The sequence below is a fragment of the Siphateles boraxobius genome, unplaced genomic scaffold (genome assembly GCF_051911475.1).
Source record: "Siphateles boraxobius isolate OS27281-9 unplaced genomic scaffold, OSU_SipBor_1 6, whole genome shotgun sequence".
Classification (NCBI taxonomy): Eukaryota; Metazoa; Chordata; class Actinopteri; order Cypriniformes; family Leuciscidae; genus Siphateles; species Siphateles boraxobius.
This window is the reverse complement of record NW_027509186.1, coordinates 8,800,401-8,823,707: the sequence shown is the minus strand read 5'-3', so window position 1 is coordinate 8,823,707 and position 23,307 is coordinate 8,800,401. Positions and strand designations below refer to the sequence as shown.

General features: G+C 37.8%; 1 protein-coding gene across 1 annotated transcript in view; it reads left to right on the top strand.

Moving 5' to 3' along the window:
- gjd1b (gap junction protein delta 1b) overlaps positions 1 to 21,398 on the top strand; it is a 38,221-nt gene extending 16,823 nt beyond the window's left edge. Inside the window, exon 2 of the mRNA XM_077207621.1 lies at positions 14,299 to 21,398. Within this exon, the coding sequence (XP_077063736.1) occupies positions 14,299 to 15,142 (844 nt within the window). The 3' untranslated portion in view covers positions 15,143 to 21,398. The remainder of the gene's footprint in view (positions 1 to 14,298) is intronic.
- Positions 21,399 to 23,307: the final 1,909 nt, after the last annotated feature.

Here is a 23,307-nt window from a genome sequence, read left to right as displayed (position 1 = left end):
TACAGACAGAATTGGCGTACATTGTCAAAACGATCCCCATTCACACGGATCCGCGGAAACGACTAAAAATGCTGTATTCCTCTGACAGGCCATTAGATGGCGATGTCTTCGGAGATTCAAATTTTGTTGTTCAAATGGAGACCGTTTTCAAAAACTTTCACTTTGAAACCTGTTTTCGAAAGTTTGGATTTTCAGGCACCCAAAACGCAGCTGTCGTGTAAACGAATGGCCAAAACCCATAAAAAGTTTTACGTTTTTGGTTTTAGTCGTGTAAACAGCCCCTTAGTTTTTCCCACCAGTCATCATTTGTCATGGACACTCATCAGATCATCACACCTGTTCGTTATCATTTCATTTTCTCTGTGTATTCTATTCCTCTCTGTTCAGTCTGTTGCTGTTGGTCGATGTTCGTGTTTGCTGCACACTGTTATGCCTGTCTACCTTTTTGTTTTAATAAACCACATTTATATTTGTATCCTGTCTATTTGCATCTTCATCTTCTTGTGACAATGTGAACAGCTTGTAACGAAAGTGAACTTCCTAGGTAGTCTATGACACATGAAACAAACGAATGCTTATACAATGTTCAGGGATAATGCCAAAAGAGCTATTCTGTACTGTAAAGTCAATGTGTCATGAAAAGAAAAGATGAATTCAAACTACAGTCTCACATAGCCAGATTTAAATAGTCTTTAGTCTCAAATATACTTTATAATCAAACTATCATAAGAGTGTCATTTTAATCACCTCATCTGTCGGCAAACATCTCTATGATCAGATGCTTTCTTAACTGCTGCTTTCTCACCGCTGTCATTTGTGTTGTGCGTTTATTTTATTATTGAGGGGAAAGCGCACTTCACATATTTACATATACATGATCTAAACATCACTCTCAGCAGCGTAGACGGCATCGGGATATTCGTTAACAGCTGCAAAGATACTTAAAGGGTATTGTACTTCTAAGCAAAGAACGAAACTTTACTTGAATCACATTCAGTCTATTGAAGCTATTGTGGCTGCAGTTCACTTAACAGCCACCGGTGTCGCTATAAGGGTTTCTCAATTCTACATAAAGCCCGTTTAAATTTACAGCGGATTGGTCCAAGTTGGGGAACATACTGTGGTGAACATTCAGGTGTGCGCCACATGCACAAAATACACCATTCTTATAACTTAAGCCAAACATGCTCGATTGGTACGGTTGCCAACTGTATATTGAAAAAAAATACACCAATTTTTTATTTCTAAGATAAAATTGCCATTTACTGGTCCTGTTTGTGTTCAGAAGGCATTTAGGTCTACTGTAGTTCAATTTTCTATTGTCTCCTTTCTTGTATGTGCACATGTGGCAAAACCCATCCATATTGTCATATTTGCATTGTGTTACTGACTACATTTTAGTACGCAATTAGTAATTTGTACACTGAAATAACTATGTTTAAAACACAGTTCCCATTCCTCCCAACGATGTATAAAAGGCCGTCATATGCCCATACATTATGCATACAGGCATGTGTTTATGCATTATAATAGTTTGGCCTCAAAGAAGTGTGGAAAATCAAAAATGGAATATTAAATAGTTAACATAATTAATTAATGCGTTAATTTAAGCGATGGTAAGATATGCATGTAAAGCAAATCCCAGTCACACTTCACAGTCCGCAGCGCAGCTGAAAAAAACGCCACAAGCTAAAACTGCACAGGAACATCAGCTTTCAGGTTCATTGATTCAGACACTGAAATGAACAGGAGAAATAGTCTTTTATCTTAACTTCTCCATTTTCCCTTCTATCCGACACGTTCTCCTCATTTTCTGAAGCAGTAGGAAGAGAAAGAGCTGGGTTGAACTGAACTACATGAGAGTTTGTTGCATTATGAAGAATGCTTTTCAAAACAAGCCGTTTCTTCGTGCCTCTCGGCTCCTTTGTGTCCGGTGTGCCAGTGTAATTGCTGCTATTACACTGCCAGAGGATGAATAGAGCGCGACGGCTCAATATAGCAGGTCCTTATCACATAACTGAGGGAAAATCACTCTCTTGCTCTCCTTTCCCCTGTTCTCTCCAGCTTTCTGCCCTGTGTTGTTGCCGTGGTAACAGGCAGAGGGAGGAGAGTGATGCTGTGGGTACCATTGACGGGGGGAGTTTTGGGGGATTCTCGCCCTCACGGACTGAACGCCTTCACAGCTCCTTACTACACACAGTCAGAGGCATTACAGGCTAGTGGTAGAAGCACTTGATATCTAGTGTCCTTTCTCCACATACAAACAGTGATTTCAGTGTATTAATCAGGGAAATAAAGGTCATTGTATTACCATGTTGATTGACGATGTTACAGAATTTTACACTGTAGTGTATTAATTTAATTCTTTCCAAAAAAAAAGTAATCTCTATTTATATAGCGCTTTCTACAATACAGATTGTTACAAAGCAGCTTTACAGTCATAAACAATGATGTTAAATTCTTCTGTAAAGCAAAATAAATAAAAAAAACAATAGTGTAAATGTTGAGCTGAAGTGTTGTTGGGATGAGCTCGATTCATCTATAAAGCAGCTCTGGAGAAAACATTGATGCTATCAAGTATATTACTTAGAGGATAATATAAAGGTGCGGTCAGTCACATTTACTGTTGTTCGGTAAAAATCTTGTCATTTCAATTTAACTCATTTAAAATGACATCCGCAAACTACAATTTCGCATGAGGGTGAAAGATTTTCCCATGCAGATTTCACACGTGTTCAAGTTGGTCATGTGGATTCATGATGCATATTACTTCTGTATAAGCTGTGCTTCAAAAATCAATAGCATATGTATTATAATTATTGACAGTAGACAATGGATTGTTTTAGTCACTGGAAATTTTACCTTTTTCGCTTAAACTTACATTTTATTTGATTTTAATGGACATTCTATTGACTATAACTTTGCAACATGTCAACTAACTCTCATTGGCATATTAGTGGACTATGTGGTGTTTTTAATATGTTTTAAGACAAACCATGTGACAAACCATAAGTCAACACCATTGCTGAGTATTTTCTCCTTAAAACTGCAGTGAATCAAAGACAGTCTCAAAAACACGCTTTGAAATCGCTGGTGTTTCTGACGTCACAAACTACCTTGTAACCAATCAGATCAATGTGTGATCGTCAACGAGTGGATCTCTGAGCTGAGTGAGTGAGTGGAGGCGGGGCTCATTTGCATATTCATAGAACCGCGCATACTAAATGAGGCGAGGGTGTCGAGTTACATTCAAGCTATTTTAATGCATGAAGAATTTTTTTCAAGGGAAAAAACGTTATATGTAATTTTGGTGATCAAATATTACTTTGAGAGTTTTTAAAACGTTTCGTTTTATAAGTTTGTCGAAATGTATTGTGGTAGCATAATAATATTAATTATAAACTCATGTGGTGAAACTTTCCAAGTTTGCAGAAGCACTACTAATCTTTAACTTCTTGTTATATTTGTTTTCAAAATTGCACACTTGCATGAAAACATGTTAATGTACTTTATATGTATTTGAATGATTAATAGGCCATGATGAATTATGCATTTGATAAACAATATAATGTCTATATAAACTTGATTATTTTGCAAAGAAGATGACTTGTGCCAATACATATACCTGTACACAAGACAAAGCAGACACTTTTATTTTCACTTTGTTAAAAAAAATGACAGTGTATTTAAAATTTTAATAATATAGGTTTGTTGTAAATGTAATTTTAATATATTTTAGATTGAATGTGTCAGTTGCAATGGCTGGTATCACTGGGATTGCATGAGCAGACCAAACTTTCAGACCCTGTGCATGTGTGTTAATGAGTGTGTTTAAATAAAAGTGTTTTTGCTAATCATATATCATACATGTGTCACGTTACGAGTAGGACAAAGCTCATGGAGATTAAGAATACGTAGAAATAACATTTAATAACCAAACTCTCAGGGGATACGCCAAACACTAACGCTTACATTGACGTTCACCTACAGAGACTGAAGGACAGGCGATAGACATGACTAACTAGAACAATCATGCAACACTAGGTCACAGGACTGAACCAAAAACACAATGAAGGGGGAAACACAGATCATAAATGTAACAACATGTCATGTAATGTAACTTCTCGTCTGTAAATAAAACTTCAAAACAGAATCAGTTATTGAGAATGTTTCCTGATAATATGGTGACATTAAATTGAAAGCCACAAAAATATATTATTTAGCTACATTAAGTACCATTTTGGCTTATGTCTAAAGAACATTTATTGAGGTGTATGGTCTTTATAACAAATATTTTTTTTTTTTTTACTTCTGGTCTGTAAATAAAACTTCAACACAGAATCAGTTGCTCTTTTTTATTCAAAATAAAACTATCATAATTTATTTTTAGCTTTGATATTTACAGTAAATGTGCAAATGGAATCTATTATTTTAGCCGCTAAATAAATGTCATTAAAATTCATTTTAATTGTTTTGGAAAGCTTGTAGAATGTTTTAAGATACATTTTCTCATTTTGTAAACTAAATGTTGGGAGTGTGTGGTGGTGGGGGGAGGAGGGGTTATTGGGAATGTTTCCTGATAATATGATGACATTAAATTATAAAAAGTCACAAAATATTATATTTAGCTACATTAAGTAACATTTTGGCTTATGTCTAAAGAACATTTATTGAGGTGTATGGGCTGTATGGTTTTTATAACAATTTTGTTTTAATGTTTTTGTTCTTGGGAAAATTAATAATCAATCAAAATTTAAGGTTTGAACCAAACCATAAATATAATATAACACAGCATAAAGATGCATTTGAAGTGCTGCACAGGGTGTAAAATCTCGGTGCTCTTTGGTTGCTTGGGATAGTAATGCTCAAAATCAAAGTAATAATCCAAGGCACTCGAATTGTGTATACAAAAAAGTAAAAAGCCTTTATTGAATCATGGCTTCTATCATTAAAATTGGTGACAGATACACCTACGCGTTGCGGCTATTGCCTTCGTCAGGGTGTGTGTAACAAACAAAGTCACAAGTGCATTTTAAATAGCAGTTCATTAATCTAAATAGTAAACACCTGGTCACACACTACGCAAGGTAACCAACAGGGAGCAGAATTCAACAAATGAAATAGTATATTGCATAATATCAAGCCAAATCAAACTAAAAAAAAAAAATATATAAAAAAAAAAAATATATATATATATATATATATATATACACATACAAACACATACATATACACACACACATACATACATATATACACATACATACATATACACACATAAAAAAAAAAATAAAAAATTTTTTTTTTATATATATATTTATATATATATACATATATACACATACAAACACATATATATATACACATACATACATACATATATGCACATACATACACAAACATACATACATACATACATTTACACACATAAAATAAAATAAAATAAAAAATAAGAAAAATAATAGTAAATATAATATAATTTGAGAAACTCTAATAAATTTGTCTGTAACAAATTAGTTTTTTTACTTCTTTAATTTAAGCAGTATTTAAAATAGCCATAAAATGTATTCTTGGACAGGAAACTAATGAGAGAGACAGCAGGTGAGCCAGACAGGAGGAAGACGAAAAGAGATGAAAAGAGAGAGTGTGAGGGGAACTAGTGAGGAGTTGGTGGGGTTTGGGGAATAGATAATCTAACGCTATTGGATTGCATTAAAGAACTCGCAATGCAAGAATCCCTCTATTGGTGGCACTGCAGATTAAAGGTTGTGGGTTTGGCATGTGGCATATTATATAATTCATTCTCTGATTAAATTGCCAGTTTTTCTTTTTATTATTCACTAAAATCTCATTTTATTTGTCAGTGTTGTGTGTCTGTGTACATGTGTAATTCCCTGCACAGTTTTTCCTTTCTCCATTTCCCAGCATTCGACTCTTCTGATCAGTCTTGCTTCCTACTCTGTTAACCACACAAAGACAACATACTCCTACGAAGTGCACAGTGCTTGCATTGAGTTGCATAAAAGCATAAAACAAAGAATACATTATCGTTACACACCTTGGCGAAGTCACCTCTGAAATGGTTTCTTTGGTGAGTTTGGATTTCATGTCCATGTGATGAAATATTAGGGAAACCTGCAATTGAGCACTGCTAGCAACATGTGATGTTCATTTGTTTTTCTCTTAGCATCAATCAATTTAATGAAGTGTGTCATTATGTTTTTAATGTTAAAATATTCCAGTTTAATGTGATGAAACAACTACGAGTAAACAATTGGCACTAGTCATTTGTAGCTTGAACATTATCGACGTGTGGTGCTTTAATGAGGAGGAATTTAAAGAAACTACATGTCTGAAGTCACCTTCATTTATATAGCACTTTTTACAATACAGATTGTATAGAAGTAGTATTACAGTAATAATAGGAAATCAATGGAACAAAGATTGTTTTGGCCGTACAGCAGCTCTAGAAGAAAGTCATTGTCTAGTTTAAGTAAATTTTTGATTAATTCATTTTCATTGTAAAAATCATTAGTTATTAACTTAGCTTAAGGACACTGTTTTTAACTGAAAACAGAAAAAATTTAATGTGTCCTGGCCATTTATTTACACGACAACGGTGTTTGGTGGCCTGAGAACGCAAACTTTGAATTTTTTTTATTTTTTTTTATAACTTTGAAACAAGTTTTGAAAATGATACTGTTATCATCTCTGTGTAAACTTCAAAAGTATTATGCGTTTACTCTATAGTTATGAATTGATATAGGTATGCGCATTTGAATGTGTCTGTGCGTTGGCGCAAAGTCTTTCTTTACAAAGTGACATTGCCAAATCACAAGTGTCTGCGGATCCATGAAAACGGGAATCATAGGGGAGTACTCTGGGTTAACCCTAACCCTTGCTCGGAGCCCTCCCCCCTGACATCACGCCAAATACGCATAACCTTTACTCTAATTAATCATATGTAAGTGTGAACTTGTGAAATTGTTAATGTGTTAAGTGTATGCCAGATTAAAGAGATGCGTTTTTAGTGTAGATTTAAACTGACAGAGTGTTTCTGCTTTCAGGACAGTGTTAGGAAGATTGTTCCAAAGTTTTGGTGCTAAATAGGAGAAGGATCTACCGCCAGCAGTCGATTTTGATATTCTAGGTATTATCAACTGGCCAGAATTTTGAAATCGCAATAGATGTGAAGGACTTTAATACTTTAAGAGTTCGCTCAAGTCCTGGGGAGCTAAACCATTTAGTGCTTTGTAAGTTATTAGCAAGAATTTAAAATGTATGTGATGTTTAATAGGGAGCCAATGCAGTGTTGACAGAACCGGGCTAATATGGTCATACTTCCTGGTTCTGGTAAGAACTCTAGCGGCTGCATTTTAGACCAGTTGTAGTTTGTTTATTATGCGTGCAGGGCAACCACCCATAATAGCATTACAATAATCTAGGCTAGAGCATATGTCGTAATTTAGATTAGTCTTGTCACTACACTTCGGTACCAAGTCAGTACTGAAATTTAAAAAATGTGACGATACCAGCATTTCCCACTAGCATTTTGAGCGGATTCTTAAACACCTCTCATTGGCTATTGAAAAGCAACGGTCCTAGTACTGAGCCTTGTGGTACTCCATATGACATCTCTTAATTTACTGCTACAAACTGATAACGGTCAGATAAGTATGATTTAAACCATGCTAATGCAATTCCACTAATGCCAACATAATTTACAAGTCTATTCAAAAGAATGCTGTGGTCTATAGTATCAAAGGCAGCACTAAGATCCAGTAACACTAATAGAAAGATACAACCACGACCAGATTATGTATGTGTAACTGAGGCCAGATGGTATGAGCTGAACGGGGAAACCTCACTCCCCTGGCCTCTATTGCAGCTCTGAGCCCCAATATTGTTCATCTTGGACATGAATAATGATATTTTTAATGAAAACTGAGATTTCTGTCCCATGGAAATGTCTTTATGAACTTTTGGAAGCTTGAAAGTTTTGGGGGAATGAACTTTTTAAAAGAGGGACAAAAATCCCTTGGTTTCATTTTAGTGCCCCAATTTTGCTATTTTAAAGATTCCTAATTTTGTTTTACAAGGTCAAAAAACACTTTAATTTTCACCTCTTTTCTCACAGTGTCTGAAATGGTTTGAATAATGATTAAATCTCTCTAAACCCTCCCTTCTGAGAGCCAATCACAATCCCTTTAACTGTTGATTATCAGATATCTTGAACTGGGTGTACGTTTTCCACCTGTCCAGACATAACTCAGACTGAGCCTGGAGAAACAGAAACACAGCTGCGGATTGGGTGCAGATTAAAGCTACCTCTTTGACCTCACAGCTGGACAACAGGAACGCAGTGCATAAATCCATCATAATTGAGGGCTCCAATCACATAATTTACTTTCCTGATGTGACAACTTTCTACAGAGCACATAGAGAAACAATTAAAATCATAAAGTGAAGATTAACTGTAATGCTTTCAAAGATGTAAAATCTACATTAATACTGTATTCAGAATGTATACAGTGTACTTTCTATAAAAAGATAACCTCATATCAGAATTGAAGTCAACTAATTTTGGGCTCTTTTTGTGTGCTGGTTCTGATTCCAGCCGACAGACAATATGGGACACACATGATTAATGGAAATAATGTCAGGGAAAATGTTTTTAAGGTCAGTCTTCGTCAGACTAGGATTTAACATTTTAGAGTCTATAGACACATCTGACAAATATACACACAAGTTTATTTGACATAATGAATTTGACTTAATTAATCAATAGATGACAATGAGAATTGAAGCCTAACACCCAAGGCGATGTTTATGTGGTTCTTAGTCAAGATGAAAGGCTTGTTCACACCAAGGACGATACAAACATTGATAACGATAAATATATAGTTCTAGAAATTGTTCAAAATATAAGAGAATAACAGAGTCCACACCATAACTATAACAATAACAGCACAGAGAAATGATATCGAATCACTTCCAGAACAATTTTGGTCCCACTTTATATTAGGTGTGTTTAACTACAAAACTGCAGCAAGTGCTTATGATAAAAATAAATATATCGTCCGCTGGTGTGAATGCAAATATAGTTAATGTTATAGTTATCTTTATAGTTATAGTTCTTGGTGTGAATGGGCCTTTAGAATAAACATAATGATATGTTGGTGTGGATGCTATAGTTATCTTTAAAGTTATCATGGTGTGATTGGCCTTAAGATTCCTGATATATGGTTATATCACTCGCTTGAATAGATAAAGAGGTGTTGACTACAGATGGTTGGTTATGGTTTCTTACGTCAAACATGTAGTTCATTACAGTTCATGCACTCTAACCCTTTTGTCTAATCAATCGGTTCCTGACTGTGTGTTTGTGTCTGCAGATGTGTTCGTTGTCTGGCATATGTTCAAGTGCTGAATTTGATTTAAAAATGAATGAGATCTGAAAAGCGACTACACTTCTGAATGAGGACATCAAGAAATATATGGTTAAAGCCTTTTTGAAGAACATGATGTTTCAAATGTACATTTAATACACGAAACAGCATTCACAACCTCATTTCACTTGGAAATGTGATGTATTTCAAAGTAATACATGATATTCAAGGGGAAAAAAGAAAATTGAGAAGTGGGCATGCCATACAACGATGAACCACCAGTGGACTACACCTCTGGCTTTACATTATTTAGAATCAAATTGTTAACTTGAGTTTCTAGCAGCTCTCCATTTAAATTTCTTAGAGGTGGAAGATATGGTCAAAATCCTTACCACAATATAAATAATTTTCAACCACAGTAAGGAACGTCATCACGTTATAGTAATTCTGTCTGAAATCAGAGGCGCTACTAATTGAAATTAAAGGCATACCCTATATTTCTCAACATTGTCGATTAAATGACTGCTCATTACATTTGGAAAATGTTCAAACCCACATCAGGCTTTTTGACAACTGGCTATTTTTTACTTAAGACAGCCAAATAGTTTCTTCATTGATGCTTTCTGACTACCGCTTGCAACAAAAACAGCCATTATCTAAATCCCGTAATTACTTTCTCCCGTCGGGTGACTGACCAGCAGACTTTTCACCTGCGACATCTGATCATATTTTCATTAATTCTTTTTAGAACGGCTTACTCTTGCTTTGATAAAAATAACAATATTTAAACCTCTTAATTGCCTTTAAACACTATACAACTGTATTCCGTGTGTGAGTTTGGTTGAAATGTGCTATATGAAACAGAACTACAACTGACAATTGGTTGTCTGTCACACATCATTGTCATAACGCAATGAGGCCACGCTTTGCAGGTTAGTCTTTTCTGTCAATTACTAATGTTATGAGCTGAAAATATCAGTATGGAAGAGACTGGTCACAACCATGTATCTGAAGGGGTTTAAAAAATAAATTTGAAATAGCATAAAATAAAAAGGCCTTGTCACAGTTGTGTTCTGTTTAGAATGTTTTTATTTGACATGTCTGCCTGTTATCACGTCAAGTGTCATCTTCTCTGTCTTTATCAGTTAATCTGTTTCAGCTGTGTTTAGTTAATCATCATCATCATCATCTACTGTATATGTTAATGTTAAGTATGTTCTGTTAATCAGTGTCATCTGTGTTTCTATTTAAGTTCAGTCTGTTCAGTCAGTCGTGGTCCGATCTCCGTTATATTTAGTGTGTTGCTGCCTGTGTTTAATGAACATTAAACCTTCGTTTTGGGAATTTATCCTCGTCTCCGTCTGCCTTCCTGCAACCCACCGTGACAGAAGATCGGACCAGCCCAAATGGACGACAGGGCTATATTTGTCGCAATTTCTCAAGAGAGCATATAATAATTTTCCTTAACGGAGAAGTTTGTTCGTCGAGCCGTCACTAGCACCCTCGATGATGAAACCCTCAAGCTGCTTTTCTGGATTGGGGCCAATTTCCACCAGGCCACCCTTGCAGAGTCTCGTCCCACCGAGACCACCCTTCCAGAGCTTCTTCACGTCAAGCCGGCCGAGCCAGAGACTGTTCACGCCAGATCAGCCGTGCCTGTGTATTTGGCAAGGATGGCCGCCACCTCACCACCTGAGTCCTCAGCCACGATGGTCGCCGACACCACACCGCCTGAGCGCTCAGCCTGGATGGCCGCCACCATGTCAGAGCCTGTTCCTGTCCCAAGACCTTTTCCTGAGTTCCCACCCAACCTCCTTCTCCCGCCGCCTTTTATCATCCAACCGTTATCCTCATATCCTCTGCCTCCTGTCAGCCCCATCACTCGCCCTCTACACGCCAATGGAATGGGGGGCTTGCTGAGGGGCTTCCTCAGCACCATCTTGGACAGTGGATCCCTGGGATCCAACTCCAGCCACCGCGTCCAGGATTCCACATCGGCCTATCAATCCACTGGCTCACCCTTGGCTCCTACCACCTTCATCTCCGCTGTGGCCCATCAGTTCACTAGTTCCGCCAGGCTCCCTCGTCCCCCCGGATCCGCCTTGATTGCTTGTCGACCTACATTCGACTTTGGACTGCACTCCTCTGGCTACGCCCGGTCCCTTCATTCCCCTGGCTCCATTGGACTCCTCACTCCCTTCTGCTCCTCCTTGGTCCTCAGTCCCTCTGTCTCCACCGCGCCCTTCTGTGTCCCCGTCTACACCTCAGTTGCCTGAGTCAGCTTCCCCGTGTCCCTCTGAACTCTCTGCTTCACCATGGCCAGGCAAACTTCTGTCCACTCCCTGTCATCCTCCCCCATCGGTTCTGCCTCTGTCCGTCATCGCCCTAAAACCTCCTGCCCTTCAGCCTTCATGGCTCGTCCCTCCATCGGCTCCACCATGGTTCATCATCCTTCCCCCTGGACCTATCACCCCTCTGCCAAGCCCTTCTTCTCCAGATATTCTGCCTGCCTTCTCCAGCTCTTCGCCCACTCCTGTTGCCAGCCCTCCGCCTGCTCCAATTCCTCCTCCCAAACCCCCATCTCTCTTGTTACAGCGCGAGGACTTGGCTTGCGGGGAAGGGCGTTCTGTCACAAATGTGTTCTGTTTAGTTTGTTTTCATTGGATTTTTCTGCCTGTCATTACGTCATGTGCCGTCTTCTCTGTCTTTATCAGTTCATCTGTATCAACTGTGTTTAGTTCATCATCATCTGTATCACCTGTATTCTGTTAATCAGTGTCATTTGTGTTTGTATTTAAGTTCAGTCTCTTCAGTCAGTCTTGGTCCGATCTCTGTTATATTTAGTGTTTGCTGCTGCCTTTTCTGCTGTCCTGTGTTTAATGACCATTAAACTTCGTTTTGGGAATTTGCCTGCCTTCAAAGTCTGCATTCCTGCAACCCACCGTGACAGTCCTGATATTTTTTATAATTGTTTAATGACTTATTAAGGTGTCAAGCATTACACAAGCCTACTGTGAGTAAGAAAAAGGAAGTGATAACATTTACTACAAAACAGAAAGTACATGATGTGTGCCAGAATATAACTCCACTTGCCATCATTTTACAATTATTTGATGAAGTAATGCTGCCATGACTTCTAGAAGATGTACACAAACGTGTCTTTTATTTAAAATGTGCTTTGTACTTTTTGCCAGGTTTTGTGGATATTGTATGCTCATGTGTTCAGGGAGGCATACAATAACTGGTTAAATCCATTTGGTTGTCTGTAGTCAAAATGCACAAAAATTTTGTTTTCAAAAACTTGATCTATAGTTTATAAGAAAAATGGGCCTATTAGAGTTTTGGAAATGCATTCAAGTCAGATTTAATTTCAAGCTATTTTTTTGTTGTTGTCATTCAGGACACGTCATGACCGACCGTTAACAAATGCAAATCACAGTAGTGTTTAAAGCTGCGTCTCTATATTCAGTCAGGGTGAGAGTTTTTAGACATATCATGTGCATAATGCAGCAATGCCTCCCGTGTCTAATGTGCCTCATGAGCTCAGCACAATGGCAAGATGTCAAAATTTCCAGTTTATTTTTTCCGTCCAGCTTCTCTGTTATCTCCTTCAGAGGTTGTGTTAATGCTAAAGTCATTGTTATGGTGACAATTCTAGATATATCGGATATTGAGATATGCTCTCCAAACAACTGATCTGGGGTGCATTTCCCAAAAGCATAGTTAGACAACTATGCTCACAAGTTCTATTGAATTGTGTTGTTAACCATGGTTGGCTTCAGGAAACGCACCCCAGATTTCATCAGTTGCAGATGGAAAGAGTGGATTGTCAAGTCTACAGATCAGATTTGAAAACCAAATCAGTACTGAATATGCAGAACCTGATTTCACCAAATGCAACATGTTCATGGATCGACATCTTTGTTGATCCTGGAACAACATTCCAATCAACCAATCAGATTTGAAGGAAAAGTTTTTTTTATGTCAAGTTTAGGTTTACAACCAGGGTAAGGTGCTTCTACATTGGCGTTATTCACCTATCATTTCCCTCTGATTTTAGAGATCAGTTTGGGTTAATTTTAGGGCGAGGGATATGGTTATCATTAAATTGCCGGACCGAAATGTTGTTGCAGGATCATTTCAATATGTTGTTGACCCAGGAACGTGTCTAACTCGGCAAAATAAGGACTGCATTGAAAACATGTGCCTAACCTTTCAAGCCTAAACATTTGTGGTTAAAGAGGAAAATCACGCCATATCCACCTTTCACTTTGCACAGAATAATCGACAGGTGCTAAATTACAGAACCTAAAAAGAAATATTCAAATACCCTATATAAAAGAGCTACCCTATATACCAGAGCCAATCATAAAGTCCAAACCCACTCAGTGTTTTACTCCTTCCTTCTCTTACAAACATATGTAATATCTCTCTTTATCCATATCTCGCTCTTTCCCTCAATCAAACACTGGTACAGAAATAGCCCTAACAGTAGTGACAGCTGAGGTGTAAAATCTAAACTGTTGCTATGGAAAAGGGGAAGAGAACATATTTCACTGCCATTATGCTACCATATTAATGAGCATTACATAGACTAGCATTGCCACAGGTTACTGTACCAGCAGTACAGGTTACCATGTTAACAGTGCTTAATAGCACAGAAGGAGCTATAATTAGAGATTGAGAGCAGAATTGTTTCAAAATTAGAGCTCTTGATTAATTGTGCAAAGTCGCTCTTGAAAGTGAAAAACGCACATTTGAATAGCAAATGCGAACATCTGCAATGCTAATTAGCTGGTAGCCAAAATAAGGGTGAAATTACATCAGTGGAAGGTTTTGTGTGTGTGTCTGTGTGTGTGTGCTCTGTTCACATCACACATCAAATTGTCCCTCTCTTTCTCTCCTCCAGGATTCTCCTGACAGTTGTGGTGATATTCCGTATCCTGATTGTGGCCATTGTTGGTGAAACAGTGTATGAGGATGAGCAGACCATGTTTATCTGCAACACCCTCCAACCTGGGTGCAACCAGGCCTGCTACGACAAGGCCTTCCCCATCTCCCACATCCGATACTGGGTCTTCCAGATCATCCTTGTTTGCACACCCAGCTTGTGCTTCATCACCTATTCAGTGCACCAGTCGGCCAAACAGCGTGACCGTCGCTACTCCTTCCTCTACCCAATCATGGAAAAGGACTACAGTCGTGAGGGTACCCGCAAACTACGCAACATTAATGGTATTTTGGTGCAGCATTCTGACAGTGGTGGCGGAAAGGACGAAGCTGATTGCTTAGAGGTAAAAGAGATGCCAAATGCTCCAAGAGGCCTCCTGCATGGCAGGAGCTCCAAGGTACGACGACAAGAGGGAATCTCTCGCTTTTACATAATCCAGGTGGTTTTCCGCAATGCACTTGAGATAGGCTTCTTGGCGGGGCAGTACTTTTTATATGGCTTCAGTGTTCCTGGCATTTTCGAGTGTGACCGCTACCCCTGCCTGAAGGAGGTGGAGTGCTATGTATCACGGCCTACTGAGAAGACGGTCTTCCTAGTGTTCATGTTTGCAGTGAGTGGGATCTGCGTCGTGCTCAACCTTGCCGAGCTCAACCACCTCGGCTGGAGGAAAATTAAGGCTGCCATTCGAGGTGTGCAAGCCCGCAGGAAGTCCATCTGTGAGATCCGTAAAAAGGACATGGCCCACCTGTCACAACCGCCAAACCTGGGCAGGACCCAGTCCAGTGAGTCTGCTTATGTCTGATCTCCATTCATCCAAATATGGCGTCACAAGGAGTCGAGTGGAGAGTGGAATGCTGAAATTACAAGGCGCTTATGGTACTTGTTCAAATGTTTATGATGGCGAACAGGGAGTGGCTCCACATAGCCACACCCCTTTCCCACAAGCCACTCCCTCCCTGTTTATTTCATATGACAATGTTTGAGGAAGTTTGCACAATGTAAGGCTTCTGGAACAGATGTGAATACGAGGCATGGAGGAATTTGAAAGTCTCAAACTGTGCACAAGCATCGGTGGAAGGGTGAAGAGCGTGAGGTATGATACTAGGAGCTGATGGACTTCAGGCACAGAATGTTATGGAAACAAAAGAATTTGGGATTGTTTTCCCACTTTTCTCACTCTCAGATCTTGAGGAAAGAGGAATGACCAAGAAGGATATTTAGCAGGAGAGCGTAGCATGACTATAACCTCTCACTTTTTCTCAACCGTTGTCACTGAGATGGTGCCAGAAGAGGAATACTGTTTAGGTTTGCTCTCCAGGCAGTGAATCGGCCTAAAACAAACAACGGGTGAGATATAAACATTGTTACAGCAGTGGCACCTTCACTTTGATGTATGATTGAACAAACATTAGCATCGTTTTTGTAATCTCTCTCTGGTTGTCGTACGAGACTAGGAGATGATTATTACCTCTGCGCAAATTGTGCCCTTCCACAAAGACTCTTACGTGTTCCAGTCAAGTATTCCTCTCTCTTGTGGTGCATGAATGTGTGTTTATATGTATGTATGTGACCAAAGTTGAAAGAATTTAGAACCTGCAGATTCCTTTTTGTTAATTTTATGATTATACGTTTTTGTTTTTTTTGTGTGTGAAAAGGTTGGTGCTTTAAAACACATAGTTAAAAGATTATTACAAAGTTAGATTATTTATCTTTTTTGGGAAAAGGAGCCAACCCTGAAAAGAATTTCCATGCTGGTCCAAGGCCGGTTTATGTTGATTATTGCTGGTGGAGCAGCATAGCCACGGTCTGTGTCTGAAATCGAATACTTCACCTCTATATAGTGTGCCAAAAACAGTATGCCAAAAGAGTACTATGTATGATGAATGAAGTGCGCATTCGATGGACATTTTACCCTCCCAAGAGTCCACAGAAGAGGATTTATGAATGGCAGTGAAGCGACGAAACTGTTGTAGGTCATGTGACAGTAACAACATGGCGGATGTAGGACGTCAGAATTTCATTCATACTACACACATTCATACTATATAGAACGTACTTTTTAATTGGTCGCAAAGTAAATTCAAATTCAAATATAGTACCTACTCACAGTATGCGATTTTAGATGCACCAATGCTGTTCACCGGAAAAAAAATATGCTTGGTAACCAGCATGGTCTTTGTGGTGAATGTGATTAACAAAGGAAATCTTGTTTGTTATGATAATGTAGATGCTTGGTGGGGACACCCATACAAATGATTGAAAAAAAAATGTGTCCAGATGTTTCTATCAGATGAATTTATTATCAGAGAGCATAAAGGTATCTTTCAAAGGCATGTTTACAAAGCTTTATCCGTCAAATGACTTTTGAAATGAAAATCGATGTTCAGTGTGTGTTATTAGGAAAAAGGAATAATTTACAGTGTTTTATTAGCTTTTATTCTCGTCACGTGTTTATCAGCATGCCTTTATTAGTAAGAAAAGACGAAGCGTAGAAAAAAAAAATATGTTTGCATTGCACTTTGTGGGATGGGAAGAGTGGATAAAAGGAGAAACTCACTGTGGGAAGGACATTAGCGCTTGGAAAGTGAGCCTTTTGAATTGGTCCATCCTAAATAAGATCAATGATGAGTATGTGCGTGTATGTAGCTGTGATCCCCTGTGTGCCTTTGTTTACACTGTGTGGGATAAAGCAGGGTGTAACGTCTTTAACAAAAGACACAAACTACATTGAGTTGTCATTCAGCCAATATTAGCAGTAGCTTAGGCCCACTAAAGAAAGTACTTGTGCCTACACCGCCCTGAATAACCTCTGCACGTGCACATGAAACAACCCAGTGTAGACAGAACACAGTCAACTAACACAGGCCGGCTCGCTGACATACCGCAGACACAGAAAACATTGACAGAGAAGAGGCAGAGAGAAAGAGAGGAAACTGCAGAGGCCCTTTAATAGCAACACAGTGCGTCCAGACTTAGGCATGTCTTATAGAAAAGTCTTTCACAGGAAAGTGTGTGTTTATGTTTAGCTGGACAGTTCAGCCACAATTCTGATTCAGGCCAGAAGTCAGCGTGAGTATGGATATTGTCGCTCACATCTAAATTGAATTAGAGGTATAAAATGGGTCACGTTTATGAGTCCTCGCATTTGTTTTACTGCGAATGTAAGCAACTCGTAAATGATCTGTAAAAACCTCAGATGCAAATGCAGACTTTTCTGTACATGCAACCCTGTTGCTTCCAAGATGAGAAGAACCAGGATTTCTATGCTTACATTTACGCCCAGGGTGCAAAATTAACTCCCATCAAGCGGCAAATGCTATTGGCAAGTACATAAATGAAGCTGCTTGCCAGTTTATTAGGAACTGCAAAAGACTGCAATAATCTGAACCTTGATGAAGTGATGATGCAATTTAAAGACATACAAACTGTCTTTAAAAAAATAACTAAAACAAACAAACAACCCCAGCATTTGCCAGCATGATGTAAAGTTAATTTTGGATGATGCGTATGCACTCTAAAAAAATATATTTATTAAACAGTATTTTTGTAGCATACTACATGTAGCAACTAAATGTTTTTAATTGTTCACAATTTTACTTTTTTAAAAAGGTTTGGAAAAAACACCAGTGAAATATAAAAAGATGTATTCTCTGAAGCCTGCTTAATTTATCCAAATTCGGTTTGGTAAATTAATCTTGTTTTAAGGAGGCTGATATGGAAAACGAGACAAAAATACTATTTAAGAACATTATTTTTGCAGTGCATCTATCTAGGAAATAAACACTATAAAAAAATAACATTGTGCAACGAATGAACGAAAGGTTCAAGTTCGATTGTATCCTCTGCAGATTTAATAATTGGGACCAGTTTAACATGTAAATTATACAGCCATTATTGTGTGGGGTAAAAACTAAATGCATCTCTTCTCTTGGGACCAAGCACATCCTATATCTGTCTCTTTTTTAGTACGCTGTACCTTCTCCTGAAAATCCCAGTTCTTTTATTCTGATCTAAGAATATAGTATCTCTACCAAAATCATAACCTCTGTACCTATGCAGCGTCAAAGGGCATCTTTTACAAGCGTATTATTTTCAAGTGCAGTTCAGAGATTATGAAGATTGATCCCCCAAGTGAGAACTTCTTCATGTGCTTGCATTAATCCACTCTTCTCCTCAGTCTATTTTCAGAAATCCTATATCTAAGTTTAAATACTAGACGAAAAAAGAACAATGTCCAATTTTTGTTTCTTCTTTTTATTTATTCCAGCTTGTGAATTATGTTTATGTGTGTTACTCTTTTATACCGTGCTATAATATAAGGGTAGACCGCAGGGGGTATTTAAAGACCAGAACTAGGATATGAAGTAAAAATGTGGCTTTACTTGCCAAAGTTATATGCAACTTCATAACTAATTGGGTTTCAGTGAATGGGTTGTTTACTGTACAGCATGAATGACTGATATGGAAAGCATGTTTTTATTCTTCTTTTCCCTCTCTTTTTTAAGAAACACAAAACAGGGACAAGTATAAACAGCATGGTTAGATTAGAAAACTGGTTAAAGTGGCAAAATTTTATCAAAAGACGGTAGCAGGTTTGTTACTGCAATCTTGTTACAAACGTATGCAACACTTCATTTTCAGCACAAACTTTTGATGTGAGGGAAGTATTTTTTATGGTTACCCCGTAAGTCACTGCCAGATGATTTTGTAGAAAATAACCATTTTCACTAACAAAAAGGTTTTACGGAGACATAATTGATGTGTAAGTAACCAGCCTGCTGTTTAACTGACAATATGACGTTAATCTACTGCCAGTGAGATGAAGATAGTAACTGCTGATATTTCAGTCATAAAGTCATAATGGCAATTAAACTAGCAGAAAAACACAGTGGACCAGTGCATGTGGGGGGGGGAAATGTCTCAGGTGTCAAGATTTTTTTTTTTAAATGACCTTTTCAAATGACATGTTTTAAGTGTTTCTACAATTACTGTTTTGTGTATGGTATCTTTGCAAAAGCCAGTTGAAAGTTTGCCCATGTTTTATAGAGTTCTGAAACTAATTTGATACCAGTGAATATTTTACGAACATGTTTATCAGGATGTATACATTACAGGAAAATCTGAATAATGCTCAAATGTCAAAATATGTTGATTCAGGAACGTGTCTTACTTGGTAAAATCATGGTGACCGAAGCAACTAACCCTGGTTGTAGTGCTAAACTTCACATAAACTGTAAACTCAAATCTGATTGGTTGATTTCAATGTTGTACTTGGTAAAATCACATTCACCTTACCGAGATATACATATTAAGTAATGAATACAACAGAGTGAAGTTCATTCCCACTTAGCTCAGGAAAAAGAATCATTCTAATCTCATTCTAATCCCTTTTAAATGATCATCAAATGTCCCCGAATCCTCTCTGAGCGACTGCCAGAAATCACGGCGCCCACAGTCGCCAGAGCCCGTGTCCCAACCACACTTTTACCATCCCAGGTTTCCCTCTAAATCCCTGACTCATGACGAATCCCTCATTTCGGCATGGACAGTTAAATGAGATTATGCATTTTTTATCTGTTTTCCTTCTCGTAATAACCACTGTTGTATCCCCAAAAAGCCATCCTTTAGTTTTAACCCTCATATAGGGTAAGCTTTTCTTTTCTCTTTAAGTACAAAACTAGTCTAGGATGATAGTTAAGGGGAGCTTCAAGCGATTACAACTCCACGTGTGCTGCCAGGGCTGTTCGACACCCGCTGCACAAGCCGTACTAATCTCTCAGGAATAAGAAGAGTCGCGGCTCCTAATCACTGCTTGCTGCTTACATGGACGTATAAACACAGGATTAGCATTTGGCAAAGGCAAAAGGGCAGGCGAGTCATCCATCCCTCGTACCTGCACCATCACAGGACAAATCACATCAACACACGCAGCTATAACTCAGGATCTGTGCAAAGGCACCAATCCTATAAGCAACGTTTATATCAGCATGACAATTCAGGGCCCCTTCTGCTAACAAGGGAAAGATTATTACAGGACAACTTTTCAGTTTATCGCAAAGTGTCACATCAATGTAATTAGCCATATGAAACATGATAGACTAGTGACTTTGCTTAGCTCTGCCCCCTTGGTTGCTGTTGCTCGAACAGCTTTACAGAGCGACCCATGAATGAATTTGAATATTTTTAATGAAGTAATGCAGTAATATGATTAAAAACTGTAGAATCAAATGCTTATCACAGTCAAACGAAAAGAGAAAAGCCTCATTTCATAGTGATTACAATTGTGTGACTATAATGATTCCCCTATCAACAATGTTTTTGTCTATAATATTTGTCTATAAGCAAAAGCTTGTCTGATTATATGTCGGATGTCAAGGTAAATTTAAAGGTCTTAACCAATCTCCTAAAATAATAGTTTTTTTTTTTCTCATAAAGCAACAGTTCTTCAGTTATTAATATATTCAGAAATGCAGATGTTAGAATTGTCATACTATTATGCCAGATGGTAAAGGGTAACAGTGCCAACTGTAGCTGTTTGTCCTTCTGAGATTACAATGTGCAACCCTTTAATCCTCCCTGAAATAAACAGTCTGATTACTTTATCTAATTAAAATGAGTTAGATCATGTGCACTGAAAAGGGTTTATTAATTAATCTTTGTTTAAATCGTATTTTCTGTTCTTTTTTGTGTGTGTGGAAATGATAGGCAAAGGTCAACCCACAATTGTGTTCAACCCAGTGTGCAAAATGTGATGTTCCTGAAATATCAAATTGGTGCTGCTAAAATGTTTGAGTAATACAAATTTTACTGACGGCTGTACATCAATCGTTAAGTCTACAAATGGCACCATATCTCTCAGCCCTGTTTCGAACTCTTTCATATTTGTTGCTGAATTAAATCCAAATGAACAATTCTTACTTGTTTCTAATTTCCACAAGGAAATCTGTTGTTTGGAACACAGATTTCTGTTTTGTATCTGACCTTATTTGAAGGTTTTCTTTCTATGTGTTTCTGAATTGTGGATTGTGTACTTAATTAAACACACTGAATGAACTCAATGATGTGTCCGTAAGTGTAAGTTTTTGTGTGTATGCTGTCAACTAAATTCAGATATTTTCGTGGATATTTGGTGCAGATTAAATATTGTTTATATAAACAGCAGGATCACATATATAAACCTGGCTTTGTGAACACATAATGTGAGCGATGTGAAAAGAAAAGCCTTCTACCTCCTTTTCATTCCTGACAAAAATTAAATATGGCTACACTGACTGTTTTATTTGGCATAGTTGCTGTCTATGTAGTGTTGCAAATCAATCACTTAAGTTTCCATGATGGTTAAAAAATGTCTTAGAAGACAGTTGCCTTTTAGTTTTATTCAACTATTACTTTAAATTTAGGAGTTGATGCTAGTCCATAGAGGCCAGCTGCCAGGCTTAAAGAAAAAACAACGCAACTAATGCATGAATGTTTATTTATTAATTTATTTTTATTCAGTTTTCCAACCGATTAAGCTGCAGAACAAGTCAGGTTCCTTGAGCAGCAGTTATATTTGATAAATGTATTTAAAACAGTCTTTGTTATTTGATAAATGTATTTAACACAGTCTTTATATGATGAACATATGGAATTTAGGCTTTTATTCACATATAAACATTGATCAACTCACATATGAGTTGTAGTAAATGGAAGCTCAAGCATGTTCGCTTTGATGTGTGAGAACCAATGAGGTTCATTCTCGTGCTACGCAGCACGTTTGAGCTTCTGCAAGAACCAATGAGGTTCATTCTCGTGTTACGTAGCACGTTTGAGCTTCAGCAAGAACCAATGAGGTTCATTTTCGAATTACGCAGCACGTTTGAGCTTCTGCAAGAACCAATGAGGTTCATTCTCGTGTTACGCAGCACGTATGAGCTTCTGCAAGAACCAATGAGGTTCATTCTCGTGTTACGCAGCACGTTTGATCTTCTGCAAGAACCAATGAGGTTCATTCTCGTGTTACGCAGCACGTTTGATCTTCTGCAAGGACCAATGAGGTTCATTCTCGTGTTACGCAGCACGTTTGAGCTTCTGCAAGAACCAATGAGGTTCATTCTCGTGTTACGCAGCACGTTTGAGCTTCTGCAAGAACCAATGAGGTTCATTCTCGTGTTACGCAGCACGTTTGAGCCTAAATTAAATCTGTACATCATATATAAAGCAATCGAGTCTCTTTAGAAAATTTGTACTAAACAGCTTAATTCACATGGATAAGTTTTACAATCTATTTATGAACTTTTTGAAGTGCCAAATTGGTAGTTGCGTAGCTGTCTGTGGAGGGACAGATTTCATTAAAGAGATATATCTTCAAATGTGTTCTGAAGATGAACGAAAATCTTACAGGTTTAGAATGGAGGGTGAGTAATTAATGACAGATTTTATTCCCGTCACCTCACACTCGCCTGGTTACTAACCTAACCAGAAATACGGAGGAGTACTCTGGGTTCGAGCCAAATTATGAGCTCTGAGCCAACCCCTCGGACAGGACGCCAAATACGCATACTTTTTCTCTATCTGATTATTTGTAAGTGTGAACTCGTTAACTGAATAGATGGACTTCAGAGAAGAAACTAATTGGGATTTATTCATGAAACACAAGCAGAATAAATTCCTGTGTGTAAACAAATCCTTTTTATGTAAATTAATTCCAATAAATTCAGTTTCTGTTTCCCATTTCCTTTTCAAGGAATTTATGCGCTCTACTTTAAACTGTATGACCCTAGAACTATTCAGGAAAGGTAAGATTGAATACTTGTTAATTTAACAGTTGGCTCCAGACTATGTGAAAATCAGTTATGTAAAATGTAGAAGAAATTCTGCACTCATTCCAGGTCACTAATCAAATATGCAAATGTGTTTTGTTTGTTTGTTTTTTAAACTGTTTGTACAAAAGGTCAGATTTCACAGAAGATGCCCTTTGAAACATCC